The sequence below is a fragment of the Lampris incognitus genome, chromosome 15 (assembly GCF_029633865.1).
Source record: "Lampris incognitus isolate fLamInc1 chromosome 15, fLamInc1.hap2, whole genome shotgun sequence".
Lineage (NCBI taxonomy): Eukaryota > Metazoa > Chordata > Actinopteri > Lampriformes > Lampridae > Lampris > Lampris incognitus.
The window spans coordinates 29,802,194-29,825,023 of NC_079225.1; the positions used below are offsets into that span (position 1 = coordinate 29,802,194).

General features: G+C 42.6%; 2 protein-coding genes across 2 annotated transcripts in view; both read left to right on the forward strand.

Moving 5' to 3' along the window:
- The first annotated feature begins 2,945 nt into the window (after window positions 1–2,945).
- On the forward strand, window positions 2,946–12,979 carry LOC130125395 (uncharacterized). The gene is made up of 7 exons (XM_056294956.1): window positions 2,946–3,187; window positions 3,855–3,949; window positions 7,160–7,205; window positions 7,492–7,659; window positions 9,309–9,420; window positions 10,058–10,759; window positions 10,869–12,979. The coding sequence occupies exons 1-7, from the start codon at window positions 2,954–2,956 to the stop codon at window positions 11,777–11,779; spliced, it is 2,268 nt and encodes a 755-aa protein (XP_056150931.1). The 5' UTR covers window positions 2,946–2,953; the 3' UTR covers window positions 11,780–12,979.
- A 1,337-nt stretch (window positions 12,980–14,316) lies between these two features.
- LOC130124838 (mitogen-activated protein kinase-binding protein 1-like) overlaps window positions 14,317–22,830 on the forward strand; it is a 36,699-nt gene continuing 28,185 nt past the window's right edge. The window contains exons 1-4 of the mRNA XM_056294186.1: window positions 14,317–14,418; window positions 15,963–16,054; window positions 18,223–18,285; window positions 18,427–18,484. Coding sequence (XP_056150161.1) covers window positions 14,317–14,418; window positions 15,963–16,054; window positions 18,223–18,285; window positions 18,427–18,484 — 315 coding nt within the window. The remainder of the gene's footprint in view (window positions 14,419–15,962; window positions 16,055–18,222; window positions 18,286–18,426; window positions 18,485–22,830) is intronic.

Genomic DNA, 22,830 nt, shown 5'->3' on the forward strand with positions numbered 1-22,830 from the left:
GTTGATGCTCTCACTCAATATGTAGATGTCATTCAGGATTTCCTGAACTGACTTACAAATGCAAACCATATACTAGATCCCTTGAGTCAGAAAATGTATTGCAATTGAGGCTGAGGCTGACCAACCTCTTACTACAGCTAAAAAAGGACCAATTTGATACTTTACAATTTTTAGGTATTATTTGTGCATGATCGATTAAGATCTTTTTTAGAGGGTTGTGGTTTTGTAGAATGGCGTGGCACTGTTTGTCACCAGTTGCACTTGAGCACTTTATATTCCATACGAAGTATAAAAAAATCAATTAAATCGGCGTTCTGGTGGTGTGGCGGTCTATTCCGTTGCCTACCAACACGGGGATTGAATCCTCTTGGCCGGACGTCCCTACAGACACAATCTGTCGTGTCTGCGAGTGGGAAGCCAGATGTGGTTGTGTGTCCTGGTCGCTGCACTAGCGTCTCCTCTGGTCGGTCGGGGCACCTGTTGAGGGGGGAGGAGGAACTGGGGGGAATAGCGTGATCCTCCCAAGCGCTATGTCCCCCTGGCGAAACTCCTCACTGTCAGGTGAAAAGAAGAGACTGGCGACTCCACATGTATCAGAGGAGGCATGTGGTAGTCTGCAGTCCTCCCCAGATTGGCAGAGGGGGTGGAGCAGCGACCGGGACAGCTCAGAAGAGTGGGGTAATTGGCCAAGTACAATTGGGGAAAAAATTGGGGGAAATAAAAAAAAAATCAATTGAATAGCTGTTATGATTCAGCCTTGAATCATTTGCCCCTTATTGACTGTGGGTCTCCAAAAACAAACAACTTGGCCCATTAAAATCAAAATCTTACTTATTAGAATAAGAACATCATATGCATGTCAAAGAAAGAAAGTTGAATCAGTTCATCTGGGCACATTTATTGAGAGAAACAGTTTATCATTCATCTAAGTGACCTTTTCAATCTCAGCTGACTGGTGGTATCCCCACCCTTATAAACAATACAGTTGCATAACTTAAAACGATCGGTTTCATATGCAAATTGCCATAAGCATTAACTAGAGTTTCAATGGCCATGTGTGCTATTCACAGAGGACTTGGGAATGCTTGCAATCACAGCATTGTAAGATGGCGACAGGTGTACTCCTAGCTCCCTCTCAGTTCAGAGATGGTCGTTCCGAAGATGCTGTCATTGCAACCATACCTCAATCCTTTGTGAATCGTACACATTGCCACTGAAACTTAGTTAATGGGGTCCGCAGTGGTGTACCGGTCTAAGCATCGGCTTTGTGTCGATGCAGTTGCCCACTGGGGACCGGGGTTCTTGCCTCGGTCTTGTCAGATCCGACTATGGCCGGACTCGATGAAGCAGCAATAATTGGCAACGCTGTCTTCGGGAGGGGGGCAAGTCGGCTTGTGTTCGTCACATGAATGTGTCTCTGTGTGTGTCAGAAAAAGCAGTGGTTCGGCCTGGATCGCCTTGTCACGGAAGTGGTGAGGCGTCTCCTTCGAGACTGCTGGCCGGAGAGATGCAGTTGGTGAATGCATGCAGTACGAGGGTGGGTGTTTGAACTAAAATAGGGAGCAATTGTCCGCTAAATTGGGAGAAAAAAGGGAAAAATCAGAAATACATTTTTAGAAAAAAAATAAACTAGTTAATGCTTAGGGCAATCTGCATATGAAGCCGATTGTTTTTGGTCGTTATGCCACTGTATTGTTTATAAGGGTGGCGATACCTGCAGTCAGTTGAGACTGAAGAGGTCACTAATTGACGAAACTAAGTGATAAGTGATGAAACATTTCTCTCAGTAAATGTCATGGCCAGGTGAACTGATTCAACTTAATTTGATTTTCTTACCTGGATTACTGAGCATGCATAAAGACACCATATGCATGCACTATGTGTGGAAAATGTTTCAATCAGTGGTTATAACACTAACTGCAGTGATGAGGCCTGATGGCCACCTCTTACTGGTGACTTTTCTCCTTTTAGAGAAAACCGCTGCAATAACCCTTAAGGATCTCACTAGCTGTTTGCTGCCAGGAGAGCTTTTTAGGACTGTGGAGAGGGGTGACTGGGTCTTCTGTCCCAATGCCCCACGGTTAAGAACTTAGAACGAAGAACTCAGTCAACAAGTGCAAATTCCCAGATTGCACATAAAGTAGCACTGTTTAATATAGGAAAGCCACCATTTTGCTGCATTTTCTTTACATGGTAAAAAAAATAAAAATGCAGTTTTGTTTTACTCCAAACTAAACAATGGAAATATCAACATTATCTTGTAATAAGACTGTTTTGAGCATGGAAGGCAACATCTTCTGTTTCAAGTTTTTCCTCTTAGAGTTTGAACTACCCTTTTATATGTTAGATTAAAGAATGAGCTCTAAAGCATGGAATTAAATTGATGAAACATCTCCCCTTGGAGAAAATTAGTCTAATCTCTTAAAGTTTGAGATCATGAAAGTTTGTAAAATTAAGATAATTATTTTGTCTCATCACCCTCTTATGTTTTCTTTTCTTCTCAGATGAGCAAAGCCAGCAAGCCATTCAGGGCAAGGGACCTGGCACTCCCCCATGCCCCGCCCAAAGTAGCTCTGCCATGCATACTCTCATGGCCTTTGCTGCTGGCCGACATGGCTCTTGCACCCCCTCTCACAACAACTATTCCTACTCACCTGTCTCTCTCACGGTCTCCCCGTCTCTCAAAACCCCAAGCTTCCTGGGAGAGAGTGGAACCTACTCATTTAGGATCTGTCCTCCTCCTGCCATCAAGGGCTCTGGTCATCCAAGCCAGAGGCCTCCAGCACCACCAGGAGTGACCCTGCCAGGGGGCTTCACTCTCATCCAGCTCCCCAAGCCTGGAGTGGATGGAGCCTTTGCCTTCACAAATAAGACAAACAAGTATTCAGAAGCTAAACCCCCACAACAAAAAGATGTTTCCTCCCCTGTCATCCACTCTGCAGCCAGTTCGTATATGGATGAGTCTGGCTTGGCCTCAGATGAGGCTCATCCTGGAACAAGGGGTCTTACTAATGACAGGTCGGTAGAGCTGGGCTCCTCCCCTCAGCTGATGTGTGATGAGAGGATGCCATCTGATGAGAGTGATGATGCTGAGAAGTGTAAACTGATGAGGCGAGTGGAGTTGGACTTGGATATGGGTTCAGATGAAGTAACTTCTGACTCCTCGGACTATGATGGAGATGGTGATGTAAGTGAAGGAACTTATATCTTGTGACATTTGCAATAATGGAATTCAAAGCCTTGAATTTGATTGTAAAGTATCAAAATATCTTGAAATTGAAATTATTTGAATGGAATGAAGTGAAAATCAGCTTATGCTTCCTGTTTCACGGCTCGAGTTTGTGCCTTATGTTTAGCTTAGAGATGTGAAGTTTGTTACCGTACGTAAATTTACTAGAGTTGAAAAATTTAATCTCAGTATTTTCATACTTCTACTCAGATGACAATTTAACATCGCAGTTTGTGGTCATTTGGGTTGGCTCTGGGTAAAAAGGCTGTTCTTACTGATAGATGGTGTCTGTCACCTTTCAGGCCTCAACAGGTTCATCTAGAATAGTTGGTTCAGCTAGAACATTTTGGAACCATGGAGTCTCACCATGAGAACTCAAGATTTCCTCTTGTTTATGGCTATTGAGAAAATCAAGCAAGCAAAATAAGGCCATATGTAATTACTTCACATAAAATAAATGACTCAACTGCCTGATAAGAATTGCTCTAAACCAACATGAAAAAAGGTGGCGCTTAAGAACTTGCATTTTCTCAGTGATTTTTGGTAGTGAAGTGCTTGATCCCACTGCTGTAGACAATTTGCAATGTTGCAGTTTTTGCTATGAGATGTGTATGTTAACCTTTAGGAGGAGTCAGTGGATGTGGAGACAGTAGAGGAAACAGAACTTGGAGTCACCATTGCGAACATGAGGGCAGTTGCCAGCAGGTCACTGAGAATATGGTAAGATGTGTATTTGTGTCCATGTGTGTTTCTGGGCATGCAACGGTGCATGTGCATGCTTGTTTGTGATGAATGTATACATGGAGAAATTTGTGTATTCTGCTGTATTACATTTATACCAGAATCAGAATCATATTTATTGCCAAGTACTTCAAGAACATACAAGGACTATGACTTAGGTTGGCGCAAGAGGGAAAAATTACCAGCAAACAGTAAGGTAAAAGTTAAAAGATACAGTGTATCCGGAAAGTATTCACACCCCTTCACTTTCCCCACATTTTGTTATGTTACAGCCTTATTCCAAAATGGATTAAATTGCTTTTTTTTCTCATCAATCTACATACAATCTACATACAATACCCCATAATGACAAAGCGAAAAAGGTTTTGTAGAAATATTTGCAAATTTATTAAAAATAAAAAACTGAAATATTGCATGTACATAAGTATTCACACCCTTTACTCAGTACTTGGTTGAGGCACCCTTGGCAGCGATTACAGCCTCAAGTCTTCTTGGGTATGAAGCTACAAGCTTGGCACACCTATATTTGGGGTATTTCTCCCATTCTTCCCTGCAGAGCCTCTCGAGCTCTGTAAGGTTAGATGGGGAGCGTCGCTGCGCAGCTATTTTCAGGTCTTTCCAGAGATGTTCAATGGGGTTCAAGTCTGGGCTCTGGCTGGGCCACTAAAGGACATTCACAGACTTGTCGCGAAGCCACTCCTTTGTTGTCTTGGCTGTGTGCTTAGGGTCGTTGTCATGTTGAAAGGTAAACCTTCGCCCCAGTCTGAGGTCCTGAGTGCTCTGGAGCAGGTTTTCATCAAGGATCTCTCTGTACTTTGCTCCATTCATCTTTCCCTCAACCCTGACTAGTCTCCCAGTTCCTGCCGCTGAAAAACATCCCCACAGCATTATACTGCCACCACCATGCTTCACTGTAGGGATGGTATTGGCAAGGTGATGAGAGGTGCCTGGTTTCCTCCAGATGTGACGTTTGGCATTCAGGCCAAAGAGTTCAATCTTGATTTCATCAGACAAGAGAATCTTGTTTCTCATGGTCTGAGAGTCCTTTAGGTGCTTTCTGGCAAACTCCAAGCGGGCTGTCATGTGCCTTTTACTGAGCCGAGGCTTCCGTCTGGCCACTCTACCATAGAGGCCTGATTGGTGGAGTGCTGCAGAGATGGTTATCCTTCTGAAAGGTTCTCCCATCTCCACAGAGGAACGCTGGAGCTCTGTCAGAGTGACCATCGGGTTCTTGGTCACCTCCCTGACCAAGGCTCTCCTCCCCCGATTGCTCAGTTTGGCTGGGCGGCCAGCTCTAGGAAGAGTCCTGGTGGATCCAAACTTCTTCCATTTAGGAATGATGGAGACCACTGTGCTCTTCGGGACCTTCAAAGCTGTAGAATTTTTTTTGTACCCTTCCCCAGATCTGTGCCTCGATACAATCCTGTCTCGGAGGTCCACAGACAATTCCTTTGACTTCATGGCATGGTTTCTGCTCTGACATGCACTGTCAACAGTGGGACCTTACATAGAGAGGTGTGTGCCTTTCCAGATCATGTCCAATCAATTAAATTTACTACGGGTGTACTCCAGTCAAGATGTAGAAACATCTCAAGGATGATCAGTGGAAACAGGATGAACCTGAGCTCAATTCTGAGTGTCATAGCAAAGGGTGTGAATACTTATGTACATGCAATATTTCAGTTTTTGATTTTAATAAATTTGCAAAAATTTCTACAAAACCTTTTTCACTTTGTCATTATGGAGTATTGTGTGTAGATTGATGAGAAAAAAAGGAATTTAATCCATTTTGGAATAAGGCTGTAACAATAAAATGTGGGAAAAGTGAAGGGGTGTGAATACTTTCCGGATGCACTGTAAATAAAATATAATAAATTATATATACACGATAAAATAGAATAAGTGCAATAACGAGAAACACTGTGAATATGGCTTTATTATGGCTTTATGCATGCTCAATAATCCGGTAAGGAAATAACAGAAAGTTGAATTGGTTCATCTGGACACATACTAAATGTTGTGTTTAGATGAACTGATTCAACTTTCTGTAACTGGGAATATGGCAAGTACTCAATATACAACATTTTAAATGAGTTATTTTCACACTAGGGTGACCAAGGCATTCAATTTGGCAGTTTTGGATTTTCAAAGTTTAATAACTAAAAATTTTTAAAAAAGCTACAGACCTGCTGCTCCCTGAATGCTCCTAAAATTGCTTATATCTGCATTAAAATTAGTTTTAGATCAGTTACCCAAAAAAAAAGTTGATAAGATCTACATAAAACAACCATAAGTGGTCAAAATGACAGCGTGTAATTGCGCGTCATCGTGCACGTCATGTCACTGTTTATGACGTGTGTTGGTCGCATCATTTCCTTCGTGAAGTTCATTGCTCTGGCCTAGAAACACATTAGCGTTCACCAGTGCAGAGTAATAGTCTAAACTTTATTTTTGATTATTGCAAGAATGTCTGGGTACAGCCGCTGTTTCAGACGTACCGTGACTACCACCGATGCGTTGTAGTATTTACAGGTGTTGGACAGTGGCCATTTTAAATTATTTGAAAAATAGTATTAAAGTTTTTAAAACGTTTATTTTGGTGTCAGTCGTTTATAAATAGACATACTAACATATACAATGCATTAATATCTCAATTGGGTATTTATCTTGACAAAATATAGAGTTTAAAAACCGTGGGCGGTCGTTTTGGCTGCCCATGGTCGTGGTCATTTTCATGTTCCGGTTGTTGTGTGGGACTGTTTCAGTGGTTATTTTCAGTTCTTTTTTTACATTTCACATTTTATAGGCCTCGTTATGTTTCTAAGATTAGCAATATGTGTTTTCTGTTTTGTTTTTCAGGTAATATTTTCACTTTTTCAGTTTTGCTATTCAAGTTCAACCATGTCTCTCTGAAGTTGAAATTGTTTAAAAATAGTATTATAGTTGTTAAAATGTTATTTTTGGTGTCAGTCGTTTTCTAACAGACATACTAACATATGCAGTGCATTAAATATCTCAACAGGGTCTTTATCTTGACAGAATATAGAGTTTAAAAACCGGTGGTCATTTTGACCGCCCATGGTCGTTTTAGGTAGGAGTGAAATCCTGGTCGTTCTAGTGTTAAAATTCTCATATGCTGGGCAGACTGATTGACATTTGGAAAATTTGTCAATTTCCTCCCTACCACAGGGACTCGTGTGAAGATTCTGGATCAGCAAAGCAACACAAGGTTATAGTAAGTCCTAGCTCCCACTTTTAAATGTTTCTACATTACTTAATGGCATTGAGCTCAATTGTGTCGTTTATATTTTGGGGCCATATGCTGCAGCTTGACAACAGAGGGGTTCATAGTAAATACGAATACGCATTAAGACCAAGTCAATTATCTTTTCTTTAGAATTGGACTTAATGGACCATGAACTTAAAATGACGCGACTGGTCTAATGCTGTGGATTACTTGGTTTACATGCTTTTTTTGTGGTGTCTCAGACTGTAACTATCGTTCATTCCTTCCCCTCTAGCGTCCGAACAAAAAAACAGCAAAAAAGGATGTGAATAAAGAAAAGCGGAAGAACCACACAGTACTTGAGAGACAGCGGCGCTCTGAGCAACGGTACCTCTTCAACCAACTGCAGAATATCCTCAACTGTGATGACCCCCGGGCTCCCAAACTGCGCATCCTCTCACTGGTCAGTGAGAATAAACATCCCTGTACTAAACGTTCCAGTCAAGTGAACCAGCATTTCATATACATACATTATTTTCAGTTGTTTTAACGACAGTCAGCATATAAAATCTTTCCACCAAAAGTGAAAACGTGAATTTAAATTAAATAGTATTATATATTCCACCGATAACGCACATATTTGGTTAATGTTTGGAGCTACTGTTAGCTATTTTGATCATATTAATAGGCCTCTTAATGAAACTAAACCTGCTTTACAGCTGCATTTATTTGCACTAGAACTTGAACTGAGAACAAAATAGCAACGTGGACAGTATTTTAAACCAAAAGCAAATTAACCCCAGCAGGGATGCTACCAAAAAGGAGAGACACTGAAGTAGATCTTTTAAAGAATATCTAAGGGGCATCCGGGTAGCGTAGGGTCTATTCCATTGCCTACCAACATGGGGACCGCCAGTTTGATCCCCATGTTACCTCTGGCTTGGTCGGGTGTCCCTACAGACACAATTGACAGTGTCTGCGGGTGGGAAGCTGGATGTGGGTATGTGTTCTGGTCGCTGCACTAACGCCTCTAGTCGGTCGGGGCGCCTGTTCAGGGGGGAGGGGGAACTGGGGGGAATAGCGTGATCCTCCCATGTGCTATGTCCCCCTTGTGAAACTCCATGCTGCCAGGTGAAAAGAAGTAGCTGGCGACTCCACATGTATCAGAGGAGACATGTGGTAGTCTGCGGCCCTCTCCAGATCGACAGAGGGGGTGGAGCAGCGACCAGGATGGCTCGGAAGAGTGGGGTAATTGGCCAGATACAATTGGGGAGAAAAGGGGCGGGGGAGAATATCTAGGAAAACATTGCTATATGTTATCTGCCGTGATTTTTCACATGCAAATATTTTCGTAAGTTAGGGCAAATTCTGATGAACCAATATGTGAAATTTAATGGAGACTGACAAATATTGGTGAACATGTTGCAAACTGAGTCAAATTTGCCGCTCACAGAATGTAGACTTTTTCTTTTAATTTTGATATGATAAAATTCTATTATGAGTGAAGAAACTGGGTTACTTAATAATTTTATGTTAATCACAAATTATATCAGCCCTGTGATGGCCTGGCAACCTGTCCAGGGTGTCTCCCCGCCTGCCGCCCAATGACTGCTGGAATAGGCTCCAGTATCCCTGCGAGCAGGATAAACAGTTCAGATAATGGATGGATGGATGGACAAATTATATCAGCCAATGCATTAATTCAGTCTAGGTGGCAAAAAAATGCTGAAGGATATGCCTCTTCAGTATGTGAATGTTTGCAGAAGGCTGGATTTTGGTTACAAATGCGCAGATATTAAATTAGCATGTAAAAACTTATTGCAGTGTGAAATGGAATCATGCACTACATTGCTATTATGCGTTTATTTGTTCTACTTTTGAGGGTATTAGATGGAATTAGAATAAAAAATAAATCTTTACTGTATGATGGAAAAGTTTGCATTTACTACAGTTTGACAGCTGCATGTAGAATTGCACACAGCTACCCAAATGAGCACCTTTGCATGTAAACAAAAAGCCTACTTCCATGTACAGGCTACTTTTATCCAGGTTGTTCTCAGCCCTCATGTTACCATAGAACTTGTCACCATAGAAAATCTTGATGTCTTTCAGGCTCTAAGTGAGATCAAGACTCTAATGGAGACTTCAAAATGTCTTGAGGAGAAGAAGAGGAGGCTGACTCAAGCGCAATCTGTCTATGTGAAGAAGATCTCTAATTTGGCTGGTATGTGTGTCCTGTGATGTTACTCTTGATTACTTCATACTATCGTATTGTGCTTAATCTTCCCTTGTCTTGGCCTTTCAAAGGAGTATGTTTGGATATTAAAGCTGCTACGAGGAGTTTTTCATTGGGTTGTTTATCAGTCTGTTTAATTTTGATGCCGCTTTAGGACCAACATAATCAAATGAAACCACCAGCGAAACGATTAGATATTATGTAGTGACTCCAAATACTTGTCTCTAGGTTGGATTCCCTACAAAATCTGAGAAGACAATTTATGGCATACAGGGGGGGGATACATAGCCACAAATCATTGCTGTCTTAAAAATGCCTGTTTTTCAATTACATTTGAACACCACAACATCGCTCACTCCTCTCATCTGTCACAAATCCACGAGCTAACAGAGGGTGAATGTAGATCTTTGTGACAATTAAGTTGTTCTCCCACAAAACACTACTGCTTTTGTCTACAGCGTCACACAAAGTCAATAAAAATACATCACCCCTCATAGCAGCTTTTAATGAGAAAATATAGTATGTATCTCCTCATGTCTTGATAGAGAGACAATGTTGTAGCTCACTGCACTTATATTGCTAACTTAAGCAAAATTTTTGTTGCATGAAACAATCAACTCTTTAGGCAAGCCAGAGGAGCTGATCAAAGTCAAGCTGAAAGAGATCTATGAGAAGAAACTCATGGCTGCTCAGAGAAGGAAGTCTTTATCTGTAAACCCAAGACCCCAGCCACAAATCCCTACATTACCAGTCACTGAATGCTCCAAGCTCCAGCTGAACCTCATGCACAAGGCCCAGGCCAAAGTACCTGTGCCCTTAGCCACCAACACTGCGCACCTGCACAGGCTCAAACCTCAGTCTTATGTAGCCAGAACCCTAGCCTCAGACCAGATCACATCCCCCAAGACCACTTCAACCCAGTCACTGATGGAAGATAATCCTCAAGTACCTGTGGCCCCAGTCCAAGTCATTACACATCAGCCCCTGGATAATTTGGAAGCACCTGTAACCCTAACCCCAATCCAGATTACTCAACCTCAATCCAAGGTAGAGGATCAGGTGCAAATGCCTTTATCTCCTGTCATACCTCAGGCCTCTGAGCCTCAGGATGGGCATCACACACCAGATCCCAGATCCCCCAATGAGGTCTGTACACTTAAGTCAGATGTTCCTCATAAGCCTGCAGTTGTCCCTCCACCACCATTGACTCAGAAATCGGAATCGGAATCAGAAGTACTTCATCCATCCTCGAGGGGAAAATGGGTAACTCTTCCTCTGGTTCGCTCAAAGACTGGCAGAATTATACTCCCCTCATCCCTTAAACCAGGTGAGTTGTTTTAAGAACACTTACACTTCCTGTTGTGGTCCTCATTTACTCCCTACTGAGTCCCATAGTAAGAGTTATCTCATTTAAGTGTGTTCATTTGTCTTCACAGCTAGGCAAGGATGCTTCATGCTCATGGTCATGGGAACAGATCAAGAGGAAGACAAGAATAAGGCAGATAAATCCTTAACTCACACACTGCTTTCTGACCAGTCCTCCTTGAAGGATAAAAATGGGAGTCCCTCTGAGGCTGAGCAGCCCTTAGACAACTCAGAGGAAGGGAAGAGCCCTGATGTTAGTGGACCCACAGAGGCTTCAAAGACATCCCCAAACTCTCTGAAAAATGGCCAAGATGTGAAATCCCCCCTGGTTGAGCTTGCTCGCCTCAACAAATCCATTCTCTTCCCATCTGTGGTATTGCAACCTATTGGGAATAACCAGGAGGGAGACAGAATGTTAAATATGAGCAGTAAAGAGATGAATGCCTATTTAAGTTTAAAACCAATCGATCAACCTTGCACTTCCAAAAACCTGAGCCAGATTCCTAGCCCACCTGTGGTCCGTCGTGGCAGAGGTAGGCCTCGGAAGCATGCACTAGTAATCCCTGTCAAGCAAAATAAGAAAATCAGTCCGGTAAACAAGGAGACTTCAGGGCAAGTCAAAGTCCGTGTAGTACAAGATAACCCAGTGCCAGTGAAAAGGCGGAGAGGTAGGCCACGGAAGAATTTTGCAGCAATTTCAAAAAGTCTTGCTGTTGTTACTGGTTCTCGACAGAGGAAGGCAGAAAGTGCACCGACTGAGAGGTCTCGGGCTAGTAGCAGTCTGACCAATGCCAGTCAAAGTCAAAATAGCCCCTTCAGGTTAACACGTAGTCAAAATAGATCCATCACCAGTCATTCTGAATCCTCAGAGCTGGAATATAACACACCACGGCCAGTGACAAGAAGTGCATTAGGAAAGGATTTTCCTAGTGCAAAGAAAAAATCCTGGATGGACATTGAAAAGGAACTGGAACTGGAATAAAGATTGTTTTAATTTCACCACACAGGCTAATTTACACAATTACTCTGCCTCAATAGTCTGTAACACTGAGACCTCAGACCTCTCTGACACAGATGTAGCTCTCTAAGCTGTTGTGACATTAGTGGCCCAGGGAAGTGTCTCTCTGGTCCCATGCCCCTTATTCTGAAAACTGGTTGCAGTAGTCAATAAGATCCCCTACCAGATGTGCCTGCTTATAAATCCAAAGGACCTGGGAAAAACTGAGTTGTGCCTGTGAAAATAAGTAGTCTTGATGTTGTTCATTTCGGCACGTTAACAAGAGTGACAATTGACCTTTCTCATTCTTTTGGGAAAGAGAAGTTTTAAACTGTCAAATCTTTGAGAGGAATTGTTAATTGATGTGAGAATGTATGAATGAATTTTTTTTTTGGCCCTCATCCCCATATTGGGGTCTTGAGATCTGATATGAAGTGTTATGTAGTGTTATTTCCAACATTGTTCTGTGAATACCCAATGTAAATGACCTCATTACTTTCTCCCTTTAATCACAAATGGATGAGGATTTATCTGTCATCATGTCATTTTTCATATAGATTTGTGTATTAAGCAAACGAAAATCAGTGGGGAAAACGGATCAGTTACAGTAAGACCTTCCTGTTGACATCGAAAAGGGTTTGGATGGTACATTGCTACACAACACTGTGATATGTTGACGTATTTCTTGTTCATTTGGTCAACATGAGCTGTATTTTTTTGTGTATCCTTATTTTAGGAATTCTTTTTTTTTTTTCTTAATGAATCATAGATGGTCTTTCAGTTGCACTTTTTCTTTGGTAGATATTGCCCATTATGCTTTTTGTTCTTTTTTTTTTATTTGCCTCCAACGTTTTGTCTCCAATTAATTTTCTGTTTGAGGTCTCATGGTAGACTGAGGACTATAATGAACTTACATGATAATAATGATTGGAGTTTGGCAAGCTTATCAGTTAAGTGACACAATGTGTGGACTTCAGAAATGAATTTTAAAACGTTTTCCTGAAACTTGCAAGCAATCAAATATAAACACTGTTCAGCCATGCAACTAGGAAAAGAAATTGTGTTTTCTTTTGAACTGCAAAATTTTTTTATTCAGTTGTTTCATTGAGGAAATGACTTTAATGTATTTCACTGAAATGTGTTGACAAGCTACTGTGGCCTTGAAAACGAATAAAACTTCCATGCTTCAAGAGTGGGACTTGCAGCACTTCAGTTCTAAGGTTTTTAGATTTAGGATGAATCAGAATCAGCTTTATTGGCCAATAGAGACGAATTAGGAACACGGGGAATTTGACTCCAGTGCACAGCAGCTTCTAGCACTTGCAGACTCACGCGAAAAAGAAATCAAACCTAAAAAGAAACTGAGTGATGAACTTAGGGATTGAGTAGATTAAAAAAAAACCTTTGCACTAAGGACTCTTCTCTTTTCATCAATCTGTCTATCATCCTTGTCTTACAGCAGAATATGAATGTTTTTATGCAAGTAAAAAACTATAGTGCATGCTTCCTCAGAAATACACATTTTAAATTATTTGGTATCAAATATAATTGGGGGGGGGGGACTTTCTGCTGTTTGACTTCCACCAGCAGTGGTAACAAATGCTTATTAACCACATTATCCATGTGAAAACTACCGATAGGATAGGTTAAGGGACTTGTGGACAGAACCTACATCAGACAGACTGGTTCGCTCCAGCAGGTGGTGCAGGACTAATAAACCACTCAAGTAACCTCACATGTTGGATGTCTCCTTTGTTTAGGATTTGGAAGCAGATGTTGGCAGTCAGGTTTAATAGCATCAGATGAGTAGGTGACAGAAAGGGGGGGGGCATTTTGGTACATTTATATAGGAAATAACATGGGAGGGCTGATTTCATAAATCTGACTCTTCATTGCACCCACCCCCCACCCCAGTAGGACCACATGACTAGATATTACCATTGCCCTCAGTGGAGGGATGGCACCGAGCTGTTGGGAGATGCAAACTTGTATTTTGGGTGTAGCGTGTGTGTGTGTGATCGGGTATGTATTTGCAACCCGACTAATTCCCCAATCCTACTCCCGTTGATTCAATTAACTGCACTAAATGCAGCTCTTGATGTAATCACGATACTGGTGAGCGTTCAGAATACAATAAACAACTGTCTTTCACGTAGCAAGATACGCGGCGATAGCAGCTTTTTTTTGAGGGGGGGGGTTGTTTTATTTTAAGCAGCGTAGAATTTTAACCGGTTGACAGATCGTTCCGATACGGGACGGCCCGCGCGCGCTCGGTCTTGTATTATTTAAAGTAGGAGGGCCCTCGTATGGAGAAGTGGGCTAACCCACTCAAGTGATTATAAGCGTGCACACGCCTCAGTAAACCACTCAGTAAACCCTGTTAAGCTAACCCTCCGCTAGCAAACCTGTTTCCTCACGGAGCTGAGAGGAGATGCAGTGACTCCCTGGAAATCGCCTTGATTTTTTTTCTTCCCTTTTCCTTCTTCCAGCATTTCTTTAAATAGTGCCTTTAAACTTTCAGAATGACAGGCGATGGCTCAAGCATAACGAGCCGCATTAGAAAGCTGCTTCCTTCCCCATCAGTCAAACACAGGAGAGACAGGAAGGAAAGCCTGACCAGCAAAGTGAGTACATTTCCATTTCCCCTCAGCGTGGTGTTGGTTTTTCTTTTTCTCTTTAGATATCTGACACAATACAATGACTCTGAAATTCAACCTCTTATGAAGAGCCTTAGGGCCATTTAGCTTGACAATAATAATAATAATAATAAATATAATAATATAGTTGTAATGTGCTTTTCATGAAAAGCAAATCTTGAAGGATTAGGTGAAGGAACAAGTCAAGTCAATTTTATTTGTATAGCCCAATATCACAAATTACAGATTTGCCTCAGGGGGTTTTACAGTAACACAACATGCTGTCCTTAGACCCTCGTATAGGATAAGGAACAACTCCCAAAAAAAACAAAAAAAAAAACTTTTAACAGGGAGAAAAAATAGGAAGAAACCTCAGGGAGAGCAACGGAGGAGGGATCTCTCTCCCAAGATGGACAATGTGCAATGGATGTTGTGTTTACACAATTTACAGAACACAACAATTGAAAGAGGTTAACCGGATTATAATGGGATTATAAAATATATGAAGAATACGATGAGGAGGCAAAAAAACACATCTTAGTGAGTGAAGGATTCAACATTAAAACAGGATAACAAAATTATATGGACTTATAAGATATATAAAAAGAAAATGTGATAAGGGGGATGCCAAGCAGAAAAATTAATTTACAAAAAACGCATTAAAAATACAGACCAGAAAGTTAAGAAAGGCCATATTAAAGCGGAAAGTGTCACAAAAATGGGAAAGAACAAAAACACAAGTCAAACTGGTTATTTATGGCCAATGGCAGTGTGTAAACATGTGACTTAACAGTAAGCTGTCCTAGACTAAATTAAAAAGGCCTAACTAGATTAATTAAGGCCTACCGCATAAATCCACAAATGGACAGACTGAGACCAGATAACATGACCAGTCTTCTGCACCAGCCGACACTTTTCTGACCTGCTTTGTTGGCAGGCCATAGTCCTTTGGACCTCAACCCGTTTTAGTTCTTGTTGTTGTGAAATTGAAAAATAAGTAATTACACAACTATCAAAATGAGGATGTTGCTTAACTCAGTTTGCAAGATCCATGCGAACTGAAGTTTATCGCTGAGAAAATAACTGATTTGATAGAATAGAAAACTGCTGAGCTAATGGGCCCATACTAGCCTCCTTAGTGAATTTTTCTGCAAAGGTCAATACTTTTTTCGGACTTTGATGCAATGTGATACATCAAATAAAACATGCATAAAAGACAAAACAAAGCAACATAACTCCTTTGCAGAATTCATACTGAAATGCTAACATTAGTATCACCCATTTTACATGATTTCACCAACCTGTTGTCCCATTTGATAAATTTGCCCATACTCAGGTGTTCAGAAGAACAGCGGCCTGCGTAACTTTTGAGTTTTTGAGTCCAGCTCGCAATCATTAGTAAACGGATCATCCTTTCTCTTTGTCTTCCCCTACCTTCTCACAATGCTGGAAAAATAACTCACAAATCCCTGAGGAATTACGGTATTGGTGCCATGCATGATGTGCCTAGCTTCTTGTTTGTGTCACTACAGGCATCTTTGGAGAAAGTTCTGGGCATCACCGCTTCAGGGAATAGCGGCCTCGCCTGTGACCCCCACTCAGGGCTTGTGGCTTATCCTGCTGGGTGAGACAGATAGATACATTGAGAGGAGAGAGAATGAGGAAGGTGTTTGTGTGTGTTTGTTTACATTGTGTGTGTGTGTGTGTATGTGTGTGTGTGTGTGTGTGTGTGTGTGTGTCTGTCTGCAATGCAGTAACATCTACCTGCTAAATGACACCCATTCATAGTTTTGTCATGACATCTGACCCTCGACTTGTCAAAGCACCGTTGACTCACAGCACTCTTATCATATCTGCTACACTCGTATGTTTGGATGGCAAATCTCTGCTGATGGACAGTCTATATGTGTGTCTGATATCGACGCTATCTCAGAGGAACAAAGGCGATCTCAATGGGGCTTATCATCCAGGAAAATCTACTCCCCTGGTCCACTGAGAATGCTTTTTAACATCTTACCCGAGGGGGTGTTTAGTTGGCCTTATGTTTGAGTCACTGATGTGGACAATGAGGCATTGTACTAATACTGTTCAAACAGTGCCACTGTTAGCGCTCCAAGCCCAACGTTGGGCAACTGTGGAATTGAGAGTGAAATTCACGGGGCATTGGATAATGTACTGTTACCTGGTGGTGTTTCTCTGAGCCTTGGCGTTGCTGTACCACTGGGGTAAAGTAGAGGCTAAAAAACAAACAGTTGCTGCTTTAAATCCCTGCAGAAACAGAAACTGCACTGAGCTGCTATTGTGCTCCTTTGAATTCCTCTGACAAAGCTGCATTAATTCTAAGCAGGGCAATGTCTGACAGAGCAAGAGCATTAGGGCTGTTTATGCTCGCTGTTATGTCAAGGAATGGTCGGGTTTGCATTTGTATTTGTGTGTGTGTGTGTGTGCATGAGAGAGAGAGTGAGAGAGCGATAAACAACTGAGCCAGAGCAGTAATCATATGTGTGTTTAGGGATGTATGCATATTATGTATGTAAGGGCGGGTTGGGTGTCTGACATTTATTCAGTCTATAAACTACGTTTATAGACTGAATAATTTACATGCTCAGGGGATCCACTTGGCATCTCTATTTATACCTCAACAGCTCCTGGTACTGTTAATGCGCATTCCTGGCACACACAGCTAAGATACTGGCAGTTCATTACCGTGTTGAGCTCTGATCCACGTGCTTCTCTGGAAAAGGAAGGGAACAGGAAGTGATTATATGAGCAATTGATAAGAGGAAATGATAGAGAGATTATGGCGGGTCAGTCGATGTCTGGGTGAAAATGAAAGAGCTAGATAAAGAAATGATTAAATGAGTGAATATGTGAATGGATCCATACATGAATGAATGAATGAATGAACTGAAAAACATACTATTAAAGTAAATGAGTATCTGAATGGATGAAAGCACCATTACCATTCTTTGCTTTCAGAAAATAACTATTTTGGATTCAACAAACTACTTCAAAGTATGCCCTAACAACAAGTCCCTTGTTTTGCCTCCAGAGTTCAACATGTACTGTGAATGAAGGTTCAGTTCAATCATGAGCTGACTTGTAAACAGTGCACAGTCATTTTCTACTTGGCTTTGAACCAATGTAAGAAATTCAGTCAAGGTGGGCATCCAGGCGGCGTAGCGGTCTATTCCATTGCCGACCAACATGGGGATCGACAGTTCGAATCCCGTGTTACCTCTGGCTTGGTCGGGCATCCCTACAGACACAATTGGCCACGTCTGCGAGTGGAAAGCCGGATGTGGGTATGTGTCCTGGTCGCTGCACTAGCGCCTCCTCTGGTCGGGGGGGGGGGGGATAGCGTGATCCTCCCACGCGCTACGTCCCTCTGGTGAAACTCCTCACTGTCAGGTAAAAAGAAATGGCTGGCGACTCCACATGTATCGGAGGAGGCATGTGGTAGTCTGCAGCCCTCCCTGGATCGGCACAGGGGGTGGAGCAGCAACCGGGACGGCTCGGAAGAATGGGGTAATTGGCCGGATACAATTAGGGGAAAAAAGGGGCGGGGGATCCAAAAGAAAAAAAAATCAGTCAAGGCAGAATTTGAAAGTGCAAAAGCAGTTTAAGGGTTGACAAAGGCATTATTTTCCTACTAATCCCAACTATAACCTCAATGCAGCGCTCAGTGCAATGCTTCTGTGTAAATAATTACACAGAAGTGTAGGAAATAATTCATGACTAGCCTGATTGATTCTGGGAATCTAACAGTGTTTTTTTTTTTTCCTTGTGTAGTTGTGTAGTAGTCCTCCTGAACCCCAGGAAGAACAGACAACATCATATTATCAACTCGTCAAGGTGAGCCGTGCACAAACACAACGGTTGCCTCCATTCAGACTTGTGCAAAACAATCAGATGGAGGAAAATAAAATTCCTGCCTATGCCCTGTGCATAAAACCTGCATGGCGCTGTCTTTTCCCATTTCTCTCATCTTTGTAGGAAGACGATCACGGCGTTGTCCTTTTCTCCCGATGGCAAGTATTTGGTCACAGGAGAGGTGAGTCCTTCCCTGACGATCTCTCTTTTCCACAATCTTGCACACTAATTTGACTTCTGCTTCTCAACAGCATGCTTTTAAAATGCACACTCGTCTCTGCTTTATCTTGCTGTTCTTGGGATTATAGTTCCCTTCCCTTTATCAGATAAATATTACACTTGGACTGGTGTATTGGTATCCATGGGCCACAACAGACTCGGTTAATTACAACATTATTGCTATCAGGGGTTTTCATTGATCCAGACTAAGAAAATTTCGCTTTGGTTTTTATTATAAATGCTCACCAAAATAAACTAACGCTTGTTATGCGGGGAACCCAAACAGGCTCACGTCTCACTTTATCCATTAGTTTGACACAAGTGCCGTCATGTTGTAGTTTTTCTTAATTATTATTGTACACACACACACGCACGCGCAAGGGTGTAGTTAGAGATACACTAGGTCCAGGCAAGCTACATCACCGGGATGAATTACTATGTTTCTTTGAGAATATTCCCTTTGGGATACAAGCATTAGCATGGGAAGGGGGGGGCTGCAGCTCGCCCTAGTGGTGGGCGCAGCCCCCCGGTAATGGCAGGTGGCTGTGTAATATCTTAGACACAGCAGTATGCCTAACTTTTCCTAACGTACAAATGCAAAAAAAAAATAAAACATACCTTTATTAAACAGTGGGCCAGGGCTGCGTGGGATGTACATTTTTAATAACCAAGTGAGTAAACGCTCCATTCCAAATCTGCTACACACGCACCTTGCAAACAAAACAATGACGCCACTGTTGCGTGTACAGTAGCGGCCGGGGGAGGCGGGCCCTCTGACTGTCGGCGGTTCTGCGCTGGGGGAGCGCAGTGGCTGATGGGACTGTTAATGTTAGATTTAAAACTGTGTTTTAATGATGTGGTGTTTATTTTGTGGTTATTCTTGTGTTATTGTTTTGAGGATTCGACTCAGACTAAGGAGACTGTATGACTGACTGTATGACCGTGACTGGGACTGATGTCGCCCCTTGCAACTTGGAGGGGGGGGGTTCTGGTCCGTTCTGGCTGGTGTGAATAAAAGAGGACTCCCAGGGTCGTGCGGTGTATGGGGCACAGGAGTTGGGATTAGAAAGAGATCGCTGCCCCTCGACTCATTCTTCCACGCCGGCTCGCCACAGTACTTCTCGTTTTGGTTGGCAGCCCCCCCTACTTAAGACGTCTTCCCGCGCACCTGGATACAAGCCTGTATAATGCTAGCTGAAGTCAAAATCACATACGTTCTTATTATTGTACCTGATTTTACCTTCTCAGTGAAGGGAGAAGACAACGCGGACAAGACGGCAGTTTGGTTTTCTTCTTTTCGATCCTGAAGTGTCTTATCATTGTCAGGGTTTGCGGTTACATCATTCAATGCGACATGCTAACTTAATCCTCTTCAGCCAATCAGAGCCGATTAAAGACTTCACTGTGTAAGTGGACGAGCGCTCAGTGGTTACCATGACCGCAAAGGTTAAAGTTTAAAACGCCAAATGCCCCCACAGATACACGTTGAATTCTGTTAACATTTACTAGGAAGTACGTGCCAAATACCGACCACTGAAAAACCTCTCAAGAGAGAAGAATAAGCTTTTTTATAGGGTTTTTTTTTTTTCTGGGGTCAATCTTTGCAGCTAAATAGCGACATGAGAGCCAGTGTACCTCTGTTACTGGGTAGGTGCACATCTCAGTCACCTATTGTGCTCCGTGATCAAAGCTGACAGCATCAACGCTCCGTTACAAGATTACCTTGTATAGTTTGGAGGCAGTGAAGAAACTTAGTGGTGATCAGAGCAATGTGACAAGAGATAACATTCAGGATGTCTCCTGAGTGGATGAATGAACTGATAAAAAAAATCCCTCCCCAGCACACAAACACACACACACACACACAGTCATTTCAAACACAGTGATTAATTTACATCATAATGAAAGATACAGTATGTCTTTCTTTCTTTGCTTTTCTCTATCTCTCGTTCCCTTGTTCATGTTCTCATTTACAGTATATAGTCAACCACAAGCGCATGCATGATTTTTGATATGCGCTGTGTCATTTGTATGGTTTCAGTCGAGCTGAATACAAATCTATTCTCAGTATCCTCCAAGCTGGCATTTTCTTTCTCCTGTTTACCCTGACCTTTGAAAGGTTATTTCATCATCTTGAGAAAGAGATGCATATAACAAGTACTAACTGTACGAATAACAGTGTCTTCAGACCTTTTGATCCCTGAAGGGGAATGATGATGCGAGCAGGTCACAGGACAAATACAATATTCCTTGAGCAGGGTCACAGCGCATAGTGGATAATCTGTTTAGAGAGCCGGATTGGAAAGCAGGGTCTCTGAAGTCCTCCAGTTGTCTGAAGTGATAGGTGACGGACTGTGATGTCTGCTGCAGTGATGCCATACATAGGGTCAGGGCCGGTTCTGCGGGGGTAGCAACGGAAGCAACCGCACCGGGCCCAGGTCTGGAGGGGGGCCCAGAAAAAAAAAACCTTTCTGCGCTGATTCTGCTGTAAGTGCAGTGATTGTTAATTGTGTGTCTCAGCAGTGCAAAGAGGCCCTGTATGTTGCTCCTCCTGGCAGTTTCCCTATTGGCTGATAACGATTTATTTTCAAAAATGTATCAAAAGTTGTGTCGTCATCCCCCTCCCCCATGAGTTAGTATATGGTGAAGACGTGAAATTCGGTTCTACTAACCAAAAAAATGTCTGGAAACAAATCTGGTTGTAAGAAAAGAAAATTACAGAAACGTAAGGTAGAAAATACAAAAAAAGAGGCAGAAAACGCAAAGAAGGTATATGGTGCTTGGCTTAACATTCGGGCAGCAGAACACTTGGGAGGATACTGTGGATAGCAATGAAGCTAGCACATCCACCACATATGCTAACTCAGCAGCAGAGGATACCGGAGCGGACAGCGACCGTGGCGCTTGTGCTAGCACCTCCACCGCTATCGAGAATGCAAATGACCACAGAGAATCTCGAGGAAGAGGGAAGTCACGAAAGTGATGGGGAGCGTGAGTTTGACTTATTTGATCCTGCACAGTGGCCAGACAGAATGCATGATGATGACATCAGAACGAAAGGGTGAGATCACGGATACAAGCGGCTCAAATGAGTTTCCTCCGTAGGGTGTCTGGGCTAAGCCTTAGAGATAGGGTGAGGAGCTCGGACATCCGGAGGGAGTTCGGAGTAGAGCCGCTGCTCCTTCGCATCGAAAGGAGCCAGTTGAGGTGGTTTGGGCATCTGATTAGGATGCCTCCGGGGCCCCTTCCTTTGGAGGTTTACCGGGCACGGCCAACTGGGAGGAGACCCCGGGGTAGACCCAGAACTCGCTGGAGGGACTACATGTCCAATCTGGCCAGGGAACGACTTGGGATCCCCCAGGAGGAGCTGGAGGGCGTTGCTGGGGAGAGGGACGTCTGGAGTTCCCTACTTAGCTTGCTGCCACCACGACCCGACCCCGGAAAAGCAGCTGAAGTTGAGATGAGATGAGATGAGATGGGATTTCGAACGTCCCTCCCAGGTCCATCTATGAGTGAGTGCATGAGTGACCACAATTTGCGACACGTAGCTCAACGCAGCTGTTGTGCGGTGCCGTGGTAAAAACAGAATGGACCCGTTGCATCGCAGTTAGGGGACAGAATCACATAATCATAACAACAACAACAACAACAAAAATGTCAATAGTAAATAGGACTAGGGGCAGTACTCACAAACGCACAGCTCAAGCAAGTAATTCCCTAATTCTTACCTTAAATCAGAAGGGACCACATGGGCCCTAGGGTCTTATTGTGACATTCCGACTACTCATCCATAGACCGTTCAAAAATACCGAATAGAATCAGTGTTTTCTAACGATTTATCATTCACATGCCATTGTAAACTACTAATAAGACACATTAGTCCCTAGCTAACGGGTCTGACCCCTGTAGCCGCGCGGTTAGTGATGTCGCCTTGTGGTACAGTACACCCCGTATCAAATCCCGCACCGGGCAAGAAAATAACCGGTTACACCATATTAGCTAACTTCTTAGCTAGCCAACTCAGTGCAGGGAAAAAGTTCAAGTGGCGACGTAAACTTTTTTTTTCTGAGTGCGCCGCCACGCATGGATGGCCACAGCAGGAATAGACAGCGTTATGTTTATTACAGTGGAGACAAATGTTTGGAAATTGAAATGTAATGAGCAAATTAAAAAAAAAATTGGCATATTTTTACTAGTATTCATTTAAGGAACCTTAATGTACAGAAAAATACAAATCTATAATCTGTGACACAAAAATTTCTCAAAGTAGGCTTTCAGGGAAGCTCATGTCCTTTTCAGTGGAACCGA